The following is a 21415-nucleotide window of genomic DNA, read 5'->3' as shown; positions in this document are numbered from 1 at the left end:
ATGTGCATTAATCAATAGGAGGGTCAACAACAATTATCACAGTGAGAGGTAAGAGATGCTACAACAATAAAACACACTATGCCATGCACTGAGAAGCAAGTACAGTTTTACATCTCTGCATTTTCCATCAAAAGTTGGTGTTGAATAATGAGCAGAGAACATCTGACACATTTTGCTACTTACACAGCTATGCATCCATCATATTTGTACCAGTAACATCTACCCCGTTATGTGTTTGCTTCATGCCTGAACCTGAAGCCTCCATCACAGCACTTCCCTATGAATATGTTCATGCTCCCCACGGCCTCCTGCACCCAGGGCAGCGTTCCCCCCCCCCCCCGGCTCTGCCCGCTCTGGGAGGCTCCGAAGCGATGCTGCTGCCCACCGGGATACCCGCGGCCCCGCTCCCGCACCTCGGGGCGGGCGGCAGCGGCGGCACCACGTGTCGGGGCGGGGAGCGGTGGGGCCGGGCCGGGCTCGGCTCCACCACCCGCTAACGACGCAGCGGCAGCGGCCCCGGCTGAGCGCATCCTTTCTCGCCCATGCCAGGTGCCCTTTCCTGGCTGCGACGTGACTGAGGAGCGATGGGGCCTCTGCGGGAGAGCAGCAAGGTGAGGAGACGGGGATGGCTGCGGGGACCGGGAGGCTGTGGGGACGGACGAGCGGCAGGGGCAGGCAAACCCCTGCCCCCTCCCCCCCCGCTCTTCCGGAGCCTGCCTGGATGGTGGAAGGAGGAGGGTGCATCCCAGAGTGTCCCTTCCTAAGCAGGAGCAGAAGACGCAGCTGGAGAAGGAGGTGTCCCGCAGCCGCATCCCCCGCCTGGTCCTCCGCCCGCAGCAGAAGACATCCCCCGCTTCCGAGTCGCCCTTTTCGGAAGAGGAAAGCCGGGAATTCAACCCGCCCAGTTCCTCCGGGGGTTCCCGCAGGACCGTCAGCAGCAACAGCTTCTGCTCAGGTACCGCAGAGGGATCCTCCCCTACTCTCCCGGCCTCAGTGCTCACCCAGCACCCTGGTCCCTGTGAGCTGCTGTCACCCCTGGATGCAGCATCTGTGTGTCAGGCTCGTACTGAGCCCTGATGAGCATCCTGCTTTGCAGATGAAGAAGGGCAACCATTCCAGTATCTGTTCTTTTAATACATGCCCATAAGCGACACCAGGTGTTTCCATTTCGAGTTCTGCTATCTACTGCTAAAAAGTTGGCAGTTTTACTGCAGCAAAATAGTTGCTTTAAAGAGAAAGATTTGCCTTAAAAACTGCAGCATGGAGTTGAGGCATCTGAAAAGCCCCTGAGTCAGTGTGTAAAACAGGGGAGTTGCTACTACAGTATCAGATATAGGTCAACTACTGCAATTCCTTTTTGTTTTGTGATAGTGATTGTGCATGAATCGGAACTAAATATGTAGTTGAAGTTTTCATTGTCAAAGTGAATTGAGTTTTATTAATTTGAGCATTCAGGCTTCTCCGGGCAAGCCTGTCACCAGAGCTGGGCATGTCTTCTCTACAGAGAGGGCAATGTCTGGGTGATGTATCAGAAGTAAATTACTATTTTCCAATTGTAGACCACAAAAGTGTCATTTGCTCTTCAATGTAAGTATAACCCTTTACGTCAGGGACAGCTTGAAACCAAATATTTTATGTTACATATTTGTCCTGTGTAGAGTTCAGCGCAATTCGAATGCCTCGACTAGCAGTGAATGACTCAGATTCCTACTAGTGGTGAGCAGTCTTTTAACTGTTCACCATGTAGGACATTATGCATGTGGATAACAGCATGGAAGGTCACAGCATAAGCACCTTGGGTTCGATATGTGTGTGGTAACTTTAAGCATATTTTGGAGACTAAACATTTTGTTTTAATAGGTTTTTTTTTTTTGAGAGCCTAATATTCTCAGTCTAACTAAAAATCTGAATCAAAAATATGAAGTATTTTTGTAATAGTTAATATCAGAGCAAGTTCCTAAACTTCCTTTTTGCTTATTCATAAGGTATTTCAGGTACCAAAGGCTTTCCTGAGAACAGCCATAAACACTCATATTTATCTTTGTCTCCACTACAGTGGATCAGATTATTGGTTTCAATTCCTTTAATGAAAAGCAGTGTATTTAACACTATGTACAAGAACAGTCAGTTTTCCTAGATGAGAAACACACTATCCGTGTTAGAGTCTAGCTTGGGCAGATTTTGCAATTCAGGCTCAGTGGAATGATCTATTTGGTTATTGTTTAATGAACAATACAAAATGTTAAGCAAACAACACAGTACTGTAGGACCAGTGAAGTCTTTTTCCCATGCCTTTGGAATCCCTCCACCTTACCTTGTGTGAGTTTGCTGTTACAAAGAAGTAAAATATTTTGAAGCTTTCTAGAAATACATTTTTTTTTTAATGATCTCTACCAAATGGCTGCTTATCCTGACTTTCTTCCCCTGTGTGTTGACAAGCCTTTCATCCTGGTTACTGACGTTCGTTTTCATATCTTTTGGGTCTGCATTGTGTTCTTCAGATCTCTCTTCAGCACAGAGCTGCCCAGGGTTACCCTTGCTGTCCCACTGCACCATGTGTGTTGTCTGGAGGCCCAGCAGAGCTTTTTATTTGCTCTGGGTGTGGCTGATCTCATGACTGGACAGTTTTAAGGCACCTTTCACAGAGGTTTCAGGAGTGCAGTGCTATTGCAAATGCTCCTGTTTATATTTCCTGTATTCATCTTCTATTTTTCCATGAATACTGCTTTGATTTTCTTTCCCATGCTGAGTGCTCTGCTGCCTGCAGCACCCATACTACCCTGTTTGACTGCTGAGTCTTCAAACCTTTCACAGCCAAGGATCAACCAAGGCCCTGTGCTCCGTCCTAGTACATGGGGTCTTGTTGATCAATCGGTTTGATGCATTTTTTACTGTAGTGTAGGTATGATGACAAAAGTCATTGACTTGATCTCCTCTGTCTCTAGTGTCTCTTCCCTATCTTCCTTATGAAAATCCTTCTTTATCATAATATGTATAATTCAGATAGATTGAAATTCCCAGCGGCAGCAGGTGGCTGCTCGTTCCTGTTTCTGGGGAGGGGATGGCAAAGAGCTGCCTGGGGAGGGGAGTGAAGCAGCCTCTCACCTGCCTTTCCTGGTGCTTCATCTTAATGGAGAAGTGGCATGTGCAGAAAGTATATTTAAAATTAGCAAGTAATACATTTGGAAGAGGGGAGCAGATGGATAATATGAATGACAGTGTGATGGCAGTATGAAAAAGCTCATGAGCATTTGGATAAATCTCTTTTTTATAAGTTCTTTGGAGCATTAAACTTCAAAAGGTTCTTGATAAGACTGTATGACTTGACACCTAGAATAATTGCTTTCCTCTTTACCCTTCCCTTAACAAGTTGCTCTCTGCCTTTCTTCCCTTATCATTGACACTAAATGGTTATGAACAGTAGATTTCTTTTTCCCCTCCTCCATTTAAACATGTATTTCCTGCTTGATTCCCTAGGGCTTATGAGGTTGTCTGTTTGCCCTGTGTGCTTACATTGGTCACAACACGTAAGTGAATGCTTGGATTTCTTTTTCTGTGAGAGCAGCAGGGCCTTCTAGGTGTCATTAATGTTGGTTTAGGTGGAGGGAGCCTTTGGTAACTGTGGCAGAGCAAAAATACCACTTGGCAACAGACAAGAGACACTTGGGTTTAGTTCTTAGTTTCTTTTGAAGAAGTTAGTTCTGGCTGAAGTAATTCATGTAATCAGCTCCTTTTGTCTTGGGTGACTGGGTCGGAGGCTCACTTGACCCTGTCAGTCAGTTATTTGCAACTGACTGTGTCAGTTTTGCTCTGTAAGTCTGTATGAAACATGAGGCTGTTAATCTTACCTGATATTCTTGACAAAACATGTTTTTAATATCCTTTTTTTCTGCCAAGTGAACACGGATGCTCTCTGGATGTTGTGTAGGCAAGCTGAGCCTTTGTATCAGTATTCACTGTTCACAATCTTTCCATAAAATCCTAGTGCATCTGGGGTCCTGTTTGTCATTTGATATGGGAGCACTTCTCTTCCTGCAGCCACTGCCCTCCTTTGGCTTGGATGTCAGCCACAGAGCTTGTGTGATGTCAAACCATGAACAAACGCTCTCAGCAGCTTCTGGCGCGGCTGCTACCAAGCACTTGCCGTGTCACGCGTGTTTTGCTCATCAGCTGCACTTGGCTCTGAGCGGCTCTGTGCACTTACTTACCTTCACAGCTGGGTGGAGAGCACAATTTAAGCATCGAGAACAAACCATCCACTTGTGGGCCCGTGGCGGAGCGGCTGCTGGGCTGCCTTTGGTAAGTCCAGCTGCAGTATTTGACTCATAAGAAATAAGATACTTAGGGCAGGGCATTATCCTTGATTTCTGTGTACACGTCCTTTTGATACCAAGCCAGCTGTGTACTGGATCAGAGGCAGCCTGGACATGCCAAGCTCAGGAACAGCCCGTTTAGCTTTTCATTGTAAAAGGAAGTTTGGGATCTGCTTTTTTCCTAGTTTCTGCTGCTGAATAGTTCAGCTTTTAAATTTCTCCTTATGAAGACTTGTTACAAGCTACCTTCATAACGATGCCCAGGCTTTCCTCCAGCTTTTCTTCAGAAGCCAGGTGCCTGAATTTCTGCAGGTAATGCAGCAGTGCTTTGTTAACTGAGATGCAGCTTTGCAGGAAGCAGCTTTGCTTTGCTTGTGAGCAAGGAAACCTGTTTTATACTCACAGCAAACAGTTCCTCTTGGGCTTACCTGCAAACCACCTCTTTAACTGGACTGCATAGTACTACAGGCTATTGAAAACCAGTAGTGTCTGTGCACATGGATGATTGAGACTTAGTACAGCAGTTTTCCAAAATAGAAGTTGAAGGTTCCATTTTGCTTTTCCTTTCAAATTTTGAGATCTGGGTTCAGTGCTTATTTCATATCTTGTTCTTTTCTGGTGCAATGACTTTTTGAAAACTTTGTTCTGGGTGGCATGGTAACTATGCTCCTGTACCGAGGCTGCACTGTAAGCCCTGGGGTGCAGGCACTGCAGCAGGAAACTCAGCGTTACCATTCCCTGCTCCTGTGCACCTTGAACTCAAGAGATTATTTGCCAGTTGACCCAGCTGGTGATGGATGCTGGGGCTGAGTTCACACCACCTATGTCAAAAAAAGCATGTAGGCTTTTGGCAGGTTTACTGAAGTCCATGTGAATGCATGACTCATGTTTGTAGTCACAGAAGAAGAGAAGGGTTGTATGGGTGTTAGTGGACAAAAAAATGTATATTCTGGAACTGCGGTAAAGCAGTTTGTTAAAGCATTGAAGCAGCTTGCACTGTAACCATGAAGCCTTGGAGGCTACACTATTAAAGTGTGTGTAGTTAAAAATGTATTTCTGAATAGAAAAACAGAGGAGAACAAATGTTCAGTATTTTATCAAATCAACAGAATGAGGCCAGAGAGTTAGTATAGATTACTGAAAATACTCTTCTTACTTGTGTGTATTTATAGGTATGTATAAAGTATGTATTATTATACAGAAATCATGGGCTCTCCCATTCTTGTTGCTTGTTATAAGAACAAATATTTCATTTAAATAGTTCCTTTCTGGTTTATTTGTTGCTCTTTTTCAGTCTGAGTTACTGAAGTCAGAGATAGGCTTAAAAGTGCTCAGGTATGTGATACGGAAAGTTACATTCTCTTTCCCGCAGTCCTTTATGCTGTGCCTTTACAGGGTATTTTTGCCATTATTTGAAAGGTACGAAGTGGAGGTGTTCTCCAGCGCATTTGTTTGCAACACTCTCTTTAATGCAGCTCAGGATCACTATGATACTAGTTTACAAATGCGTTGAAACAAAATCTGCTTGAACAAGTGTACGGATGGCCTTTGCATATGGGCCACACTGTGACATGCTTCCTTTTCTCACTGCTGCTTTCCTGGAGAATTTCCTTCTGTGCTGGCTTAAGTGCAATAATCTATTATTGCTTCATACTGTTAACCACTAGTTCTTTTTCTGTGGCTCAAGGTCTGTTCCAAAGATAGAAATGAGCAAAATGCCTAGGTACTAAAGAGTGAAGCCTGCTGGTTCCTAAGCTTTTGCCCTTTCCCTGCTTCCTTTTCAACTTCACTATTTATTCCCTCTTACTAAGTAAGTCTTTTTGTTCCTGTGCCACACAACAACATCTGGAAGCCAAAATATTTGACCTTTTGAATGCCTGTTGTCACCTTTTTATTTATCTGTCAGCACTGTGAACCTTTAAAGCCTGACCTGAGCCTCCTGAGCCAGTAGAAGAATTCCTGTTCTCTCTGGCACATTTTGGATGTTGTCCTGAGAACACTCAGTACCTCACCCTTTCTACCACCCTGTTTGTCCCAGCTTGCTGTGTGCTGTGGCCTGAATTCTAAACTGCAGTGTGTATTTTCTTTGCCACCAATGTGTAATCTAATGCTTTTGTTATAAAGTGCTTTTCATACAGTTTTCGATTCTCATGCATATTTGAAGAACATCACAGCTTGTAGCAGGACTGAAACTTCAATTACAAGTCTTTGGTTTATTTTGTACTAAAAGAGAATCTTGATGTTTTAAAAGAAATCCTACATGACATGTTTTAACCCCTTGAAATTCTGGAACAGTATTTTAATGTGTACATATCACCAGATACAGTGGATGGGTTCTGTGTGTGGTAATGCTGAGTGCCAGTCTGGGCCTGGGGGAAGTTAACAAAAACAGAAAAATAGGAGTACAACAGCAATGGCTAGAATATATGTGGTTTCCTTCCATTAGAAGATAAACAGTATAACATTGTGAGGTGATGTCGAAGCTGTGAAGGTCATAGTCATGCTGTCAGCCATGGAGGTAGAGCTGTGTGAGAGCAAGGGGCTGTAATACGTTGCACCATTTGAAGAACAGGTACAAATTTCTGTGTGGTCTACTGAAGATTTTTATTTCCAAAAATGCTACCTTTAAAATTGGATAATGTATAATTTCTTCCTTTAATGTATAATGAAATTAAACATCTAAAAAACACACAGGTGGAAATCCATCTATATACACGTGTATTTCACATAGAGTTAATATTAAATGGGTAATCTTTCTTAGACTGGATGTAGTCAAGGCTTTCCCACCAGAGGCAACAGCAGTGGTTCCACTTCAAGCTACTGTCCTTAGAAAAGGTTAGTGAGGTCAACTAAAGTGCTTAAAAAACCCTATCAAACATCCAAGACTCTTCTTTGTCTCTTTTTCAGACCCTTTCCTGTCCTCACCTTTAGTTAAAACTTTTCTTTATAATTTTGAGATATATTTTCAGTCCTCTATCATCTTAAAACCCTTGTCCATATGCTACCTGTGATGTGATATCAAACCTCTAGGAGCTGTGTTATTGGTGACCACAGCTCTCTCCTAGTAACAGTACTATTTTTATTGATGTTTTTACTAGTAAGCCTTTATGCTTTTGTTCCGTAATGCTTCTACCATTAGTGGTGCTATAAATATAATGACAAGGCCAGTAAGCCACAATACAGCTTTTTTTTTCAGATGCTTTCCCAGAACTCACATAAGTTCTGCCTGTTAGTGAAATGTTCAAATAGAAGGAAGATTAGTAGATTTACTGCCAAAGTCCATTAAAATTTGCTGCTTCAGTCTAACTTATCTGTTGTATAGTCAAGATGTCAAGAGTGGATACCTTTAAGGACATGTTTATGGGAAATAAGGAACAAGGAATAAGAAATTTTCCCAAGGAAGTGCTGAATGCTCCATCCCTGGCAGCATTCAAGATCAGGCTGGATAGGGCTTGAAGCAACCTGGTCTACTGGAACGTGTCGCTGACTATGGGGTTAGAACTAGATTATCTTAAGGTCCTTTCCAACTCAAACTATTCTGTGATTAACTACTTGCCCAAGCTGTAGGAGCAGGTCAGTCTGTCTTCTCTCACCTTCCTCTCCATTCTTACACATAATTTGAGCATGTCACCATGCTTTGAGTGATCAGTGAACAGTTTCCATACTAAATTTTCCATAGTAACCATTAGTGTGGAGCCTGTGGGTGTGATGGAAGCAAGGTCAAAGTGGCTGGTGAGGAACAGGTGTAAAAGTTACCTGTATATTAATGATAGGAACCACAGCAACAATCAAAAGGAGTTGAAGATGTTTAATTTTGCCTGGTCCTGTTACCCCACTGCCCACTTTGGAGATAGATCCCTTATTTCAGCCCATTTCTGGGCAGGTGAAGAGGTGTTCACCTCCTCCCATCAGAGTTGTCAGCGGGGTGTTGGAGGAGCCTGCAGGTCTGTGGGAAATACTTATGTCACTACTGAGTTAGATTTTATAACTAGAACATTAAAATCAATAGTTCCAGCTTGAACAGGGAAAACCAGACTGGTTCCCAGTTGTGGAGTATCTAAAAAATGCCAAGGAAAAGAATGACCCTATGCGTGTAGGTTGTACAGGACCTCTGGAGATCACTTCATCCAGCCACCTTTGTGCAGAAGGACTGTCTTCACATCAGCCGTGGCTTTGTCTGTCTGAGTCTAGAAGACCTTCAAGGACAAGAGTTGGCACAGCCTCTCAAGGTAACTTCAAGGAGTGATGGAGCTGCTAGCCTGCCTTCTTTCTCAGGCAAAATGGAGCATACTTAATTCAAGTTCTGTCTGCAGAGACACGGAGATTAAATGTGGAATTAATTTGCTTAGCAGAATTTCATGTAAGTAGGCCTCCTCTATTTTTTCTCTCAGGGCTATAGTTTTGGTGGCTTTTCTACTCTGCTTTAGTGTGCTTGACTTTTTGTAAGACACGTGCCTCACAACCACATGATATTCTGATGAATTTTATTAAATACTAACCCCAACAGTTCTTAAAAATAGCTGTAAAATGAGTTTAGAATTGATCAGATGGACCAAAACCAGTAGAAGTTTAGGGCTCTGCTTTTACTGAAGTTGTTAACTATTTTTTGTCAACAGCCTGTGTGACTTTGCAGGTTTGCAGCTGACAGATTGTTAGTAGCAAATGACTAATCTTTTAGTTAATTTTAGGTGGCAAAATGATGTGGGCAAGTGAGGGTGCCTCTAGAGAACAATCCCATATTGTGATGAGACAGGTGTTAGACTCCTACCTGTTGAGAGCCTCAGGGTGTTGATCTGAATATGTCCCACCTCTGTCTTTCTGTATGTACTACTCATTTTATACTACTATGTTTTATCCTACTGCTTTTACCATGTTGTCCAGGTGTTCCAGAATGATGCTCTGAGTGCCCTCTTAGCACTGTTGTCTGACTGGATAGTGAGCCTTTACACCAACACTGGTTCAAATGCCAGTCAGAAGAGTGTTTGTAGGAGAGAGACGAGATCCTCCAGACAGTGACTCAGAGTAGTGGGATGAGTAAGCCTGAATTAGACTCTCCTCCTCCAGAGGAGCCTCTTTCTCTCCAGTTAATACAGAATGAACTTTACAGGTGGAAGTTAGGTGATACAGTCCCTTTGGTGTCTGTCAGCAACTCTCATTAATGCATAAAACACCCCTGTGGCAAAAAGATAAAAGAAAAGCATGTAGGGTGTCAAAAAATGTTAAGCAGACAAACAGATTGGGAGATTAACCAAAAAAAATTCTGAAATACCCTTAGTGGTACCCTTACCATCAACAGCCAGCTCACAGTGTGCCATGCTTGCAGAGCCATAGTCACCCAGACTAACAGATCCTGGGATGAATTGAAGGGGAGTCAGGTAGAAGTCAGAAGACTATTTTTGCCCTGGTACACTGCGTATTTACTCACTCATGGGCCTTCATTAGAGGCCCATGTTTAATTCTAGGATCCACATTTCTTAGTGGAAATTCAAAATACATACAGCCTGAACATTGGTCAAGGGAACTTTAAGAGGAGATGAAAGTGGGACGGTGAAGCGAAGATAAATAGGGGATGAACAGCAGACTCATAAAAGTGCATAACTAGATCTGGCAGCTAGGAGTGAAAGTAGAACTAAGTCAGTGGCTCCTCAGAGACAGCATCATTAATTATTTGGTGTATTACATAAGGTGGTTATATATTCAGTATCCCTTGAAACCTTTAGGAAAAGGCAGCGTTTTTCTAAAGAAGGTTCTAAGGCATATTCCAGTGAAATTTCTAACTCCTAAAGTGCCCAGAAAACCAGAGAAAATCACGTCACAATGTATGGCCTCAAAGTCTAGAACACTATTTTTGTCAGTTGGTAGAGTGTTATTATCTTTAATGCTGCTGTTTATACTTTGACTTTACTATTTGAAAGTTAGTGCATGCAAATGTCAGAGTACTCTGAGCAACCTCCCTGATTGTTTGTTAGAGAAGACACTATATCCCATGCTTGGCTTTGAAACTTGGCAGGCATGCCTGATCTGGGAAAAGGGTTGGACATGGAGTTTCAGTGATGAAATCCAGCTGATGTTCAAAGAGAAAGTACTCCCAGAGCACTCTGAGGAGGCCACTGTGAAAAAAGACACTGAATATTGCTAAGTAAACAATGAAAGTCTTGTTATAATTTTTTTTTCCCTCTTGTGCAACTAAATAATATAGGCAATATCAGAAGTGATCTTGTGCTGTGAAATACTTTCACAGCAGTATTTGCCAGTTTTCTCTCTTCTGTCTTCCTGATGCTCCTGTGCCTGAGAAGGTAAATAAGGTTTCTCTGTATTCCCGGGGAGTCTAGACCTGAAATCCTTACTGGGGCAAAAGTCTTGCCAAGTAATAGGACTGAATCCATAACTGACCTTGCTGAAAACTACATTGCTATCCTGTCTTTATATATTCGTATCAGCAGAAAGTGAGTACCATTGTGGGCTTATCTGCTCCTATTACCTTCCTCCTTTGGAGATAGATCCATTATCTCTGCCCATTTCTGGGCAGGTGGAGGTCCTCACCTCCTTCCATCAGAGTTGTCAGTAGGGTTTTGGAGGAGCCTGCAGGTCTGTGGGTAGTACTGAAACCACACTGCACCCTTCCACTTGCGGATGAGCAGCAAAGTTGTTCACTGCTGCAGTGAGCATAATGTATGGCCAGGCTGTCTGCAGGGCAGAGGGAGCCTCAGTTTGGTGTGTGGTTAGGGTCCATAAGGAACTTTGTTGCTCTCCTGTGGGGAGTTCACCTACAGTGTTAAATGCAATTAAGTAGCCTGTTAAGGCTTTGGTAGCAGAAAAGAATGAAGGTAAGTGCAGGCAATTTGGCTGTCACTGAGCTGCTGGATACCACCTCAGGTCTTTTTCTTTGTGCCAGAATGGTGGGTTGCAGGTCAGATGGGAGGTGGATGCCCCAGACTATAGCCGAGCTTTGCTTGCCTTTGGTGGGGAGCACCAGCACTTACATGCAGCTGGTCCTGTCTGTGGTAGTAAACGCTCTGGCACAGAAAACTGTCTGCATCTTGGCCTAGATTTGGACAGTTCTAATTTTGTTTCCGTTTCTGTCTAATACTAGGTCAAAGGAGTAGAAGTTACACATTACACAGAAAATACAACAAACTATCAGAGGAGAGGGAGTACAATAAAATCACTACTTTCTTCATTTGGAGAGGGAATGCTCACCTGCTTATTGGTGTATTTAAAGATCACAGGGTGTATAAGTAGAGAAGGGTTATTCTTCTTTGTGCCAGGCTCATTTCTTCCTTTAATAAATGCCCCATTGCAATGAAAACTGATGTCCTTAAGGGTAAAATGAGAATGCATAGACATAACATATGTGATCATAGTGTCAATAGTGTGATATCAGAGGTAATGGTGGTAGTATGGTAATTAAACTACTTAAATTTTAATGCTATTTTGTATGCTTTCTTTAGCTACCTCATTTCCTTATTGCAGTGAGCTTTAAGTATTTAAGGTTTTTATTGCCCTAATTCTTAGCACTGAAGTTTAGTTCTTTTGTTGTTTAAAGGTTTTATCAGCTCCTGATGCTCTTCCAGGTAGTATATCTAGCTTTGGGTGTTATTTTTATATAAAGCCTCCCATATAAAACACATCTATGAGGGCTGCACAACCTGTGCAGGTATTGCAGTGGTTTTACTGGTGGAGAGATGAAGTAAACAGTTTGGGTTGGGGTTTTTTTAATGCAAAGTTTTGAAAATAATGCCACATAGCTAAATGGAATGGTCACAATTAAAAATAAACTGCATGAAGCTTCACTTTTCAGAATATATTTATAATTATAAATGTTTGTGCGCTTCTGAAGAGCAGATGAGTTGGACAAAGCTAAAGGAACTGCTTAAATGCAGTTCAGAAGCTCACTCAGCATGCTGATCCATTGCGCTGTAGGTGGCATTCATTCAGCCTGCAAAAGACTGAACCCTTGAAAAAAGGAAATGGGTGCCGATCTGGGAGGAAACTGCTGCCTTCTCTTTTCTTTGTATTCATTTATACAGTGATGTTGATGGGGATGGAAAGGATAAAAAGTAAACTAAAATCATGTGGACAGCAATCCTGCTTTAGTCAGGAAGAATGTGGGGATGGGCTGAAAACCTTATTAGCCATCTTCTCTTTCATTTTCCTAGGGACCAGTTCTGAAGGCAGCAGCAAGATGGCAAAAGGAGATGCTCGTAGGTTTAATTGAGCTGATGTGAAGGAATGAAATACAACGAAGTTGTATTAGGTGCTTTTCAGTATTACTGCCCTTTGTGCCTTGGGAGATAATCCTGGCAGTAGGCAAGGCTGCCCCGCAGCTTGGCATCATGGCTGGCACTTTGCAGGGGCCTAGACAGCAACATCTCAGACTGCTGGCTGCTGATACGTGCTAAGGCATAAAACATGAATTGAGTTGTCAACACCTACAGGTACCTTGCTCAGTATTGGAGGCAGAATGCGGAGAAGTAAGAAGCAGAACATCGGAGCAAATATCTGGCCAGGAAAACTGGTTTTACTGTACTGAGGGAACAGTAGTTAACAGCTGCTTTTCCCTGAGGAGGAGAGGTGGGCAGGGAGGGAGTTAGGTAGTTACAGGGTATCCCTTTTGTCTCATAAATGTGCAGTCATATACTGACTTTTTGAGCAATCTGTTCATGCAGAGCTCATTGCAAGACCAGGCTTGACCTGAATTATGAACAGGGTGGAAGTGATAAGTGCAGTATGGTCATGCAAATCTTTTGGCTCAGTTGCTGGTACTTCTTTGAGTTTCATGTTAGGTAAAGAGACTGCACTGAGAGCAGGGTACATTTGCATAATTAAGATGGCAGCTTTCATTTTGTACTGGGAAAGAACAATTAGTTTCTCCAGGGGAGTAAATATTCAAGGCTTCCTTGTGTCAGAGTAGCCTGTTTTTGTTGTGTATCTCTAAAACCACCATGACTTTTAGGGGAGCCATGATTACAGGAGATGTGATTAGATGAAGGGGGTGTTTGATATGTGGATTTCATCTGGACTCAGACTTCCTACTTTGCATTTTATTGTTAAGAGCTGGAGGGTTTTTATTCCTGGAGGTCAGGAACGCGGGCCTGTTCTTCAGGTGGCTGCTGATACCACAGACCATGCCCTGAGGAATTTAGTCTTAAAAGCAGTCTGTGTATAACACACCCTCTTCAGAACTAGGTGCCTCACAGCCACTTGTCAAGAAGGAAGAGCTCTGTGATCACAATAGCTTTAAGAGGAAAAACAGTTTTGAGAAACATTTATTAATTCCAGTTAAATTCAAATCCTGACTTTGTGCATATGAACTCTAGGTTGTCCTCTTGCTCACACAGGAACAGATTTTGAAGGAGAGTCCATGGCCTCCATGGGCCATGTTAGCTCTTCATCCAGTGTACACTACACAAGCAATTCTTGTGTCTTATGTGCATTTCCTTATTTCAGAATACTCCCTAACCTAGCTACATCAACAGAATTTATCTTAGATCTGAGTTTTTATTATGTAGCCCCTGATTTTGTATCTTGTCAGACTTTCTGCCATAAGGTATTAATGACTTCTTCACAAAATGGGAGAAGCAAATAGCTTCTCACCAGGTTTCAGAAACAAGGTTGTACATATCAGTTAAATGGCTGCAAACAGTTGTAGTGCAAACACTTTTTTTTTTGTTTGTTTCATTTTCTGTTAACATTCACGTACTTACTAGTTAGAAATGTTGATGTTTTCCCTTCAGATGACACTGGCTGTCCCAGTAGCCAGTCAGTATCTCCGGTGAAGACTCCTTCTGATGCTGGGAACAGTCCTATCAGTTTTTGCACTGGTAGTGATGGAGACTTCTGCAGGAAAATATTCAGTCCAGGGACAACAAGCGAAGGGAACCCACAGCCAAGTCGATCTAAGAAGGAAACAAAGACAAGCCTTGTAAATCCTGGTGAGTACAATATAGTGCCTTTCATTTCTTTAATGACACTTTCTAATTTACTAGTACATCTGCAGGTGTCTTCATACATGGTGTTGTGCTGCCTCTGATACCACTAATGCTGATAGTAAATAAAAAAAAAAGTTGGGTTCTTTCTATGGAGCCACCTGCAAGGTTTGGAAACAGTGTTGCTATTAGCTTTTTCATGAAAATATAATTAATTGACGTCTTCATTTCCTTTTATGAGGCTCAATGGTGATGCCACATAACTGAAACAGGTTTTATCCCGTTTCATGGTAATTACACACATATTTCACTGGCCAAAGATAAATGACTTACCATCAAAGCAAGGAATTACAATCTTCTGATGTTGTTAGATTTATTGTTGGATCCTGCCTAAAGTTTATGCTGCCAGGCTGTGATAGCTCTGGGAATACACCATGTCAGACCAAGGCAAGACTAAGTGAATATGGACGTAGCTTAGCAAAATGTGGATTATGGATTTTGAAAGGTTTTTTTCTACTGAGGAGTCCTATACACGCGGAAAAGTTATGCACATTTCAATAAATTAATTGGTTTAATTATTACACTTAAATTGACCTATAATATAAAGTTATTAGCCTTTTGCAGTAATAGTCAGAAGTTGTCTTCATTTTAGTTGACAGTATTATTTCAAGTCTTTGAATGGACTTAGTTTAGGTATTTAGGTATTTTTCTAAGTGGGCCATCCAGTAACTGTTGGTACCTCTACATCAATTGACTAAGGTTGGAAAAACTGTTTCTTGATTTCAAGCCTATTGCTCTTTGAGATCCATCAAAGCTCTCAGAGCAGGAACCAGGTCTGATTCACAGAGTACTTCTAAGTTCCTCGTGCTAAGTATCTCATAACTTTTTTAGTGGAAAGTTGTCAAAAACTGCATCATAGTATAAGCACTGACGCATGTGAGGGACATTCCTGAAATGGGAAGCATGCCAGGGGACAGCTGGGGTTCATTTTCCTCACTGTTGACCAGAGGGGTTAATGTAACTCCCATTGCCATCTCTTGGCTTCAGTGGATCCAGTGTCTTCCCCATGACCTACTTGCACATGAATTTCAGGTGACTCAGTCGGGAATATCTAGCCCTTGTGAAAAGAGGGGCAGCATCATGTAGCAAAAGACACAGGGGAGCAGTAGAAGGGAAGTGGGACATGGGAGGAGTGTAGCAGCGACATGTCCTTGTGTATAACCTAGTTCTCCGTATAACTGGATACTTCAAACTCTGGCACAAAAGGGGTGGTGCATAGTATCTTTATACCAAAAGCCCTTACTGGTTTATGGAGACAATCCCTACTTCATATTTATTGGAAACATCTTCTGATAATGGCTACATAGCAGGAGTATATGATACGATATGAGATACGAGAGACAGAAATGCAGCCTACCACCACCGTCTTTTACAGACCGTGTCCTGCACTACATTTTTGCAGGCAAGTACATCAATCAGCATACACCTTCAAAACGCCTGCCATTTTGCTGAAATAAATTTATCTTTTTCCAGGACTGTTTTCCTGGAACAATCTGAATCTCAGAAGTAACACTCACACAAATATTTAGATAATTCAGGAAATGTCAAAGTGGGATAGCACTGGGAATGAACCCTAGGACATTTTTTAGGCTGTCTGCAAGTTCCAGTACCTTTCTGCTACTTATGCAACATCACTTCATCTTTCTTTTCTATACTTCAAAATATAAAATGCAACATAGCTTTTGTTTTCTCTAACTGTTGTGGTTTAAGCCCACAGTAACTCAGAACCATGCAGCCACTTGCTCACTCCCCTGCTTCTTTCATGCTTGGGTACATGAGCATCTACACGGCGTACCTTCACCACCAGGTTCTGCACCTGGGCAGTGATGTCTTGCCACAGTGCAGCAGCCCAGATGGGTTTGCCAGTTGCTCTGCTTCCATTGCTGCAACCACCTCCACAGGGCATTTGCCACCATCCATCAGTCAGTATAGAAATAAAGTACTGCCCCCCTTTTCTCGTTCAGCAATGTCCAGGGCCAGCTGGATGGCTTTCACCTCGGCAAACTGGCTCGATTCACCCTCTCCTGCAGCAGTTTCTGCAATTTGTCATGGGGGACTCCATACAGCTGCCTTCCATTTCCAGTGCTTTCCCACAATACAGCAGGACCCATCAGTAAACAAGGCATATTGCTTTTCACTTTCTGACAGTTTATTATATGGTGGGGCCTCTTCAGCATGCATCACCTCCTCCTCTGGTGACATTCCATTCTTTGCCCTTTGGCCAGTCCATGATGACTTCTAGAATTCCTGGATGACTGGGATTTCCTGTTCGAGCTCGTTGGTAATTAGTGCAGCCCACTTATTCCATGTAGCATTAGTTGCATGATGTGTAGAGGAGACCTTGCCTTTGAACATCCAGCCAAGCACGGGCAACTGGGGTGCTAGGAGGACCTGTGCTTCAGTGCCGATCACTTCTGAAGCAGCTCAAACCGCTTCACATGCTGCCAATATCCCTTTTTCAGTTGGAATATAGCTAGCCTCAGATCCTCTGTACCCCAGCTCCAAAAGCTGAGGGGTTGAGCTCGAGTCTTGCCTGGAGCTTTCTGCCAGAGGCTTCAGGTAGGACCATTCTCCCCGGCTGTGGTGTAAAGCACATCTGGCCCAGTCTGGACTGGTCCAAGGGCCACTGCATGAACTCGAGGGGCCCACTGGCCTAGACACCCTACCACTCATGACTGTACAGCTCGCTCACTTCCCTCCCTTTGTCTCCCCGCTACCGGAGGGGTGGGAGGAGAATCGAAAGAATGTAACTCCCACGGCTTGAGATAAGAACGGTCCAGTAACTAAGGTATAACACAAATCACTGCTGCCACCACCAGTAATAATAATGATAAGGGAAATAACAAGGGAAGAGAATACAGCCGCTCACCACCTGCCAACTGATACCCAGCCCGACCTGAGCAGCAATCTGGGCCTTCTGGGTGACTCTCCCCAGTTTATATACTGGGTATGATGTGCTGTGGTATAGGACACCCATTTGGCTAGTTTGGTCAGGTGTCCTATCTCTGCTTCCTCCAAGGTTCCTGTGCCCCTCCTCAATGGCAGAGCATGAGACTGAAAAGTCCTTGATTGGGGTAAACATTACTTAGCAATAACTAAAAACATCGGTGTTATCAGTGGTGTTGTCAGACTAAAGCCAAAACATAGCACTGCACCAGCTACTAAGTAAAAGAAAAAATAACTGTTACAGCTGAACCCAGGACACTAACAGCCTTAGGCATTGCTTTACGGATCTAAGTCATCTTCACCTCTTGAAGTATTAACAAACTAGATTTGGGTATCACTCATAATTTATGTTGTCTGCGTAGCAAACCATACTTAATCCTGGAATGAATTATCACTGCATCTTGCTAAGCATCTGAAAGATTTATAACCATGAAGAAATTATTCATTTGAGATAGTTGGTAATGGCTTTTATTGTGCATTAAATCTGAATCACAGCAGTGTTATAGGTGAATTTGGCTTAAAATCTGTGCCTGCTTTCCCATGAAGGGATGGAGAGGATAGGAACATTAAGGAATATCTAGAACATCCTCTCCAGAAGAAAGTTACAAGCCTTTTAAATTCAGGGCTGTAGAAGTTGTTCCTTCTTTGGATGTGACTCATTTATGCAATATTAAAAGCAATGGAAAATGTGTTGCAGAAAATGCCCACACAAAAAGGCACAAGCAGCTTTGTTAAAACTAGTCTTACTGAATTCAAGTTTCTGTAATTGAATAAACAGGAGCATAAATGCTTCTGCATGTTCACATTCTTCGTGTACTCCTTCTGCAAAGATCCATCCTGAATACCTGCAGCTCATGTCCACATCTTGTTGAGAATAGTTGGAACTGCTTTCTTTCACAGTCTTTGTCATCTCTTTTTTTTTTTTTAGACTTCCTTTAGAATGCTTAGTACTAGAATTCAAAATCTGGATCTGCAAGCTAAAAAGTACTGATAAACTTCCAAAGACGTGGATAAAGAAGGGAATCTTGCACAAGAATTGTGTCAGTAACTTTTAAAAGGCTTGTGTGTTTAAAGTAACACAGAGATGTATTTAAATGTCTGTGAGCATCATTTGAGAAGGCACCTGATCAGCTGACTATTTTCAGCATTTCTGGCCGAAGTTCTGATCTTTGCTTTCTTGCTTTTGGTGTCATGGGCATACATGGAACAGTTGAGGTTGCTGTCGAACTGTCTCTTAGAGCCTGTCAAACTGCTGAAGTTCCACATGAAATTGTTAAGACTTAAGGTAAAACTTTAAGACTGTCCCAGACTTGTCCCTTTTGCATCTTCAGAAGGCTGCAGAGTAGAGATGTAAGCACGACTGCATTAAAGGAGACCTAGGTGAGCCATAGTTAGGGTCAACTCCCTAAGCCTCGTCAAGACTGGCTGGCTGTCATTCACAGCTCAGTTCAGGAATAACCATTCCAGATAGGAGCAGACACTGGCACAGGTTGTCTGGAGAAGTGTGGAGTTACCATCTATGGAGACATGCAGAACTCAGCTGGGCATGGTCCTGGGCAGCCTGCATCAGCTAGACTTGCTTGAGCTGGGAGTTGAGCCAGGTGGTCTCAAGAGTTCCCTTCCACTCCCAGAACTTCTGTGATTCTGTGTTGGATTTTTTTTACTTTGAATAGTGCATCACCCAGATCTGTAGTTAAGTAGCTGCAAGGTACAATTTGTGCTTTTTCTGCACTTTCATGTCCATGTACTGACATTTCACTTACAATAAGTTTGTCAAAATGGAAGTATAAAAAAAGAGTAACTTTTAACAATCACTATTCAAGTTAAAATGTCATCTAACTTTAAGCCATAGTAAGTAACATTGTACTCAGAATTTGTGGCCAATGTGATCTGTTCTACTTCTTCCTGGTGAATTTGTTAAGTCACAAGCAAGTGACCCTCAGGGTAGGATGTCCACGTCTGCACAGATTTATCTTTGAAAGTTTTAAGATTATCAGGAGTTTTAGGAGAGACAGGTGGGGCAGACTGTAATTGGCCTTAAATTGCTTATGAGTACTCAACAGGTGCTGGTAACTTTTTTAATCAGTGTTGGAGCTGATGATAATGAACAAAAGTGAGGCAAGGGAAATGACCCTGAGTAACTGGGAATATTACAGTTAGAGCTACATAAGCCAAACTGATCAGAGAAGAAATACAAGCATTAGCTGCAAATTATGTCCAGCTGTTAAAACATAATGCTCTTCCTGCTTTTTTGTGCTGTCCACTGTGTAAGGATTAGATTTTCAGGATACAAAATATCCAGTAACTTATTCTTGGGGTCACCTTGTGCATACAAGAGTAGTGGCTACTTTATCCATTAGTGTAAAATTAGCAGGTAAGTTTATCCAGATCGCTACCCTCCTTCCATATGTGCCTGTATGCTAAAGGCAGCCAGTCTGGTTATTTTAAATGAAAGCTCTGATTTAGGTTGTATTACTGACATCTGGCTTTATGATTTTATAGCTCTTCTGCCAGCTCACTCCCTTTCTTCAGTATGATACTGTGGAAATAATAGTGTCTGGCTCTGAAATGTATGTGTATATGTATGTGTTTCACTTGAAAAGCAGATGAATCTATGTGCAAATACTGAGAGAGGATTGTCTTAAGAGGTAATTCTGGAAGTATACTTCACTCTTAAGAACTTCACCTTTCTGAATGCAGAAAGATGCAATGATCGGACTTGTTTTATCTTGGGAAGTCTGATAAAATATTGGAAAGACATGTTTTACTGGTAGATTTATCCAAGAAGATTTTATCTTGTATTTGCATGGCTTATGTTCATTCTTTGCACCAAGTTTCTGCAAGCAGTGGGAAAAATAATAGAACTGTTGTCCCCATTGTTCAGGAACAACAGTACAGAGTACAAAAAACAAGTTACAAAATGTACTAATTTGAACAGATCCTATGATATGCAAAAGTTCATTGTTCTATGTAACTACTTGTTAGTACTTCTACCTCTTACACTGAAGTACATTTTAAAATGCTGCTGATGTACTTTGTGTACTAACACAAACTCACACTGTTGGGTTGTTTTGAAGAAAGACAAACAGACAACAGAAAATCTGTATTTAGAGATAGCAATCTGACTTGACTGATCCCTAAAATAAATGAGTGTGTGTCAGTTTAAAAGCAGAAATCACACAAAGGTGAGAGTGATGAGAAGACTGGTGACTTCAATGCCATGTGTCTGTCTTTCTGCTGTCCCTTATTTAGTGTACTTTGTAACCCACATTCCAAGACTGCACCTTTTCTGGGGGATGGGTAATTAAGAACAAGGCTATGATGTCAAAGAACATTTAACCTGGTGTCACAGATCCAATAAACTGAGGCCTCTTGCCTGTAAAGTTAGAAGAGAGAACAGCCTCGGTGAGTCTTAATGCTCACTGTGGATCATTAGTTCTCAATTATGTTACTGATCTTATCATTGCACAGTTAATGAAACATCTCATAATATAAACTTTGGAATATGAAGACAACAGTCATCTATCAACAGTTTCAGAATTCCACATACACCCTTTCTTTAGTGTTGAGGCTTCCTGCCACACCTCCCACTGGCTTCCTGGGGTGCAGTCCCACCACTTGTTGGCACAGACCCTCCTTGAAAATGTCCAATTCCACCCCGTGTTACTGTGAGAAAGGGTGTAGAAAGGTGAAATTACACCTTGTATACCACACCAAGCTGGCTTTGACATATCTGATGACCAGGTCCTGGTGGTTGTTGCAGGGCAGTACTCCTGTCGCATCAGGTTGATCCACATCTTCATGTCCTCCTCTGTAAGGAAACAAAACTAGGTCTCTGCCCTTTGAGACTCTGCTTTAGGTTAAAGTCAGAGATTATCCATCAGGCAGTAATTCAGTGGGTCTTCCCACTCCTGTCCAGGGCTCGCCAGGCATATATAGGCCTCTGGGTTTTGCCAGGGTCGTGGGCACAATGCCAACACAGGGCAATTTCACCATTGGTCGTCCCACATGGGTTCCCAATGGGAATTGACTCCTCTGATCATCAGGTATACATTCCAAATGTGGTATGAAACACCTGCATGTCTTTTAATCAGGCCATTAGTTTACTCAACTATTTTATTGTCTTGGCTAAAGCACTGTGGGCAATATTGGGAGATTGTTTATGCT

The 21415-nt window shown here is 42.4% G+C and overlaps 1 protein-coding gene across 3 annotated transcripts in view; it reads left to right on the top strand.

Annotated features, from left to right (window-relative positions):
- The first annotated feature begins 453 nt into the window (after nt 1-453).
- Nucleotides 454-21415, top strand: part of SYBU (syntabulin) — a 38113-nt gene continuing 17151 nt past the window's right edge. For 2 of the 3 annotated variants that reach the window (XM_061373407.1, XM_061373408.1), the window contains exons 1-3: nt 454-611; nt 769-955; nt 14051-14248. In XM_061373407.1, coding sequence (XP_061229391.1) covers nt 585-611; nt 769-955; nt 14051-14248 — 412 coding nt within the window. In that variant the 5' untranslated portion in view covers nt 454-584. Of the gene's footprint in view, nt 612-765; nt 956-14050; nt 14249-21415 lie in introns of all 3 variants that reach the window. The other variant, XM_061373405.1, reaches the window with a different exon arrangement.

The sequence above is a fragment of the Neopsephotus bourkii genome, unplaced genomic scaffold, assembly GCF_033783945.1.
Source record: "Neopsephotus bourkii isolate Nb327-2 ecotype Australia unplaced genomic scaffold, CSIRO-AGI_Nbou_v1 NB_1630, whole genome shotgun sequence".
In the NCBI taxonomy this organism is placed as follows: domain Eukaryota; kingdom Metazoa; phylum Chordata; class Aves; order Psittaciformes; family Psittacidae; genus Neopsephotus; species Neopsephotus bourkii.
The sequence above is the reverse complement of the archived record's forward strand: the minus strand, read 5'-3'. Positions and strand labels throughout refer to the sequence as shown.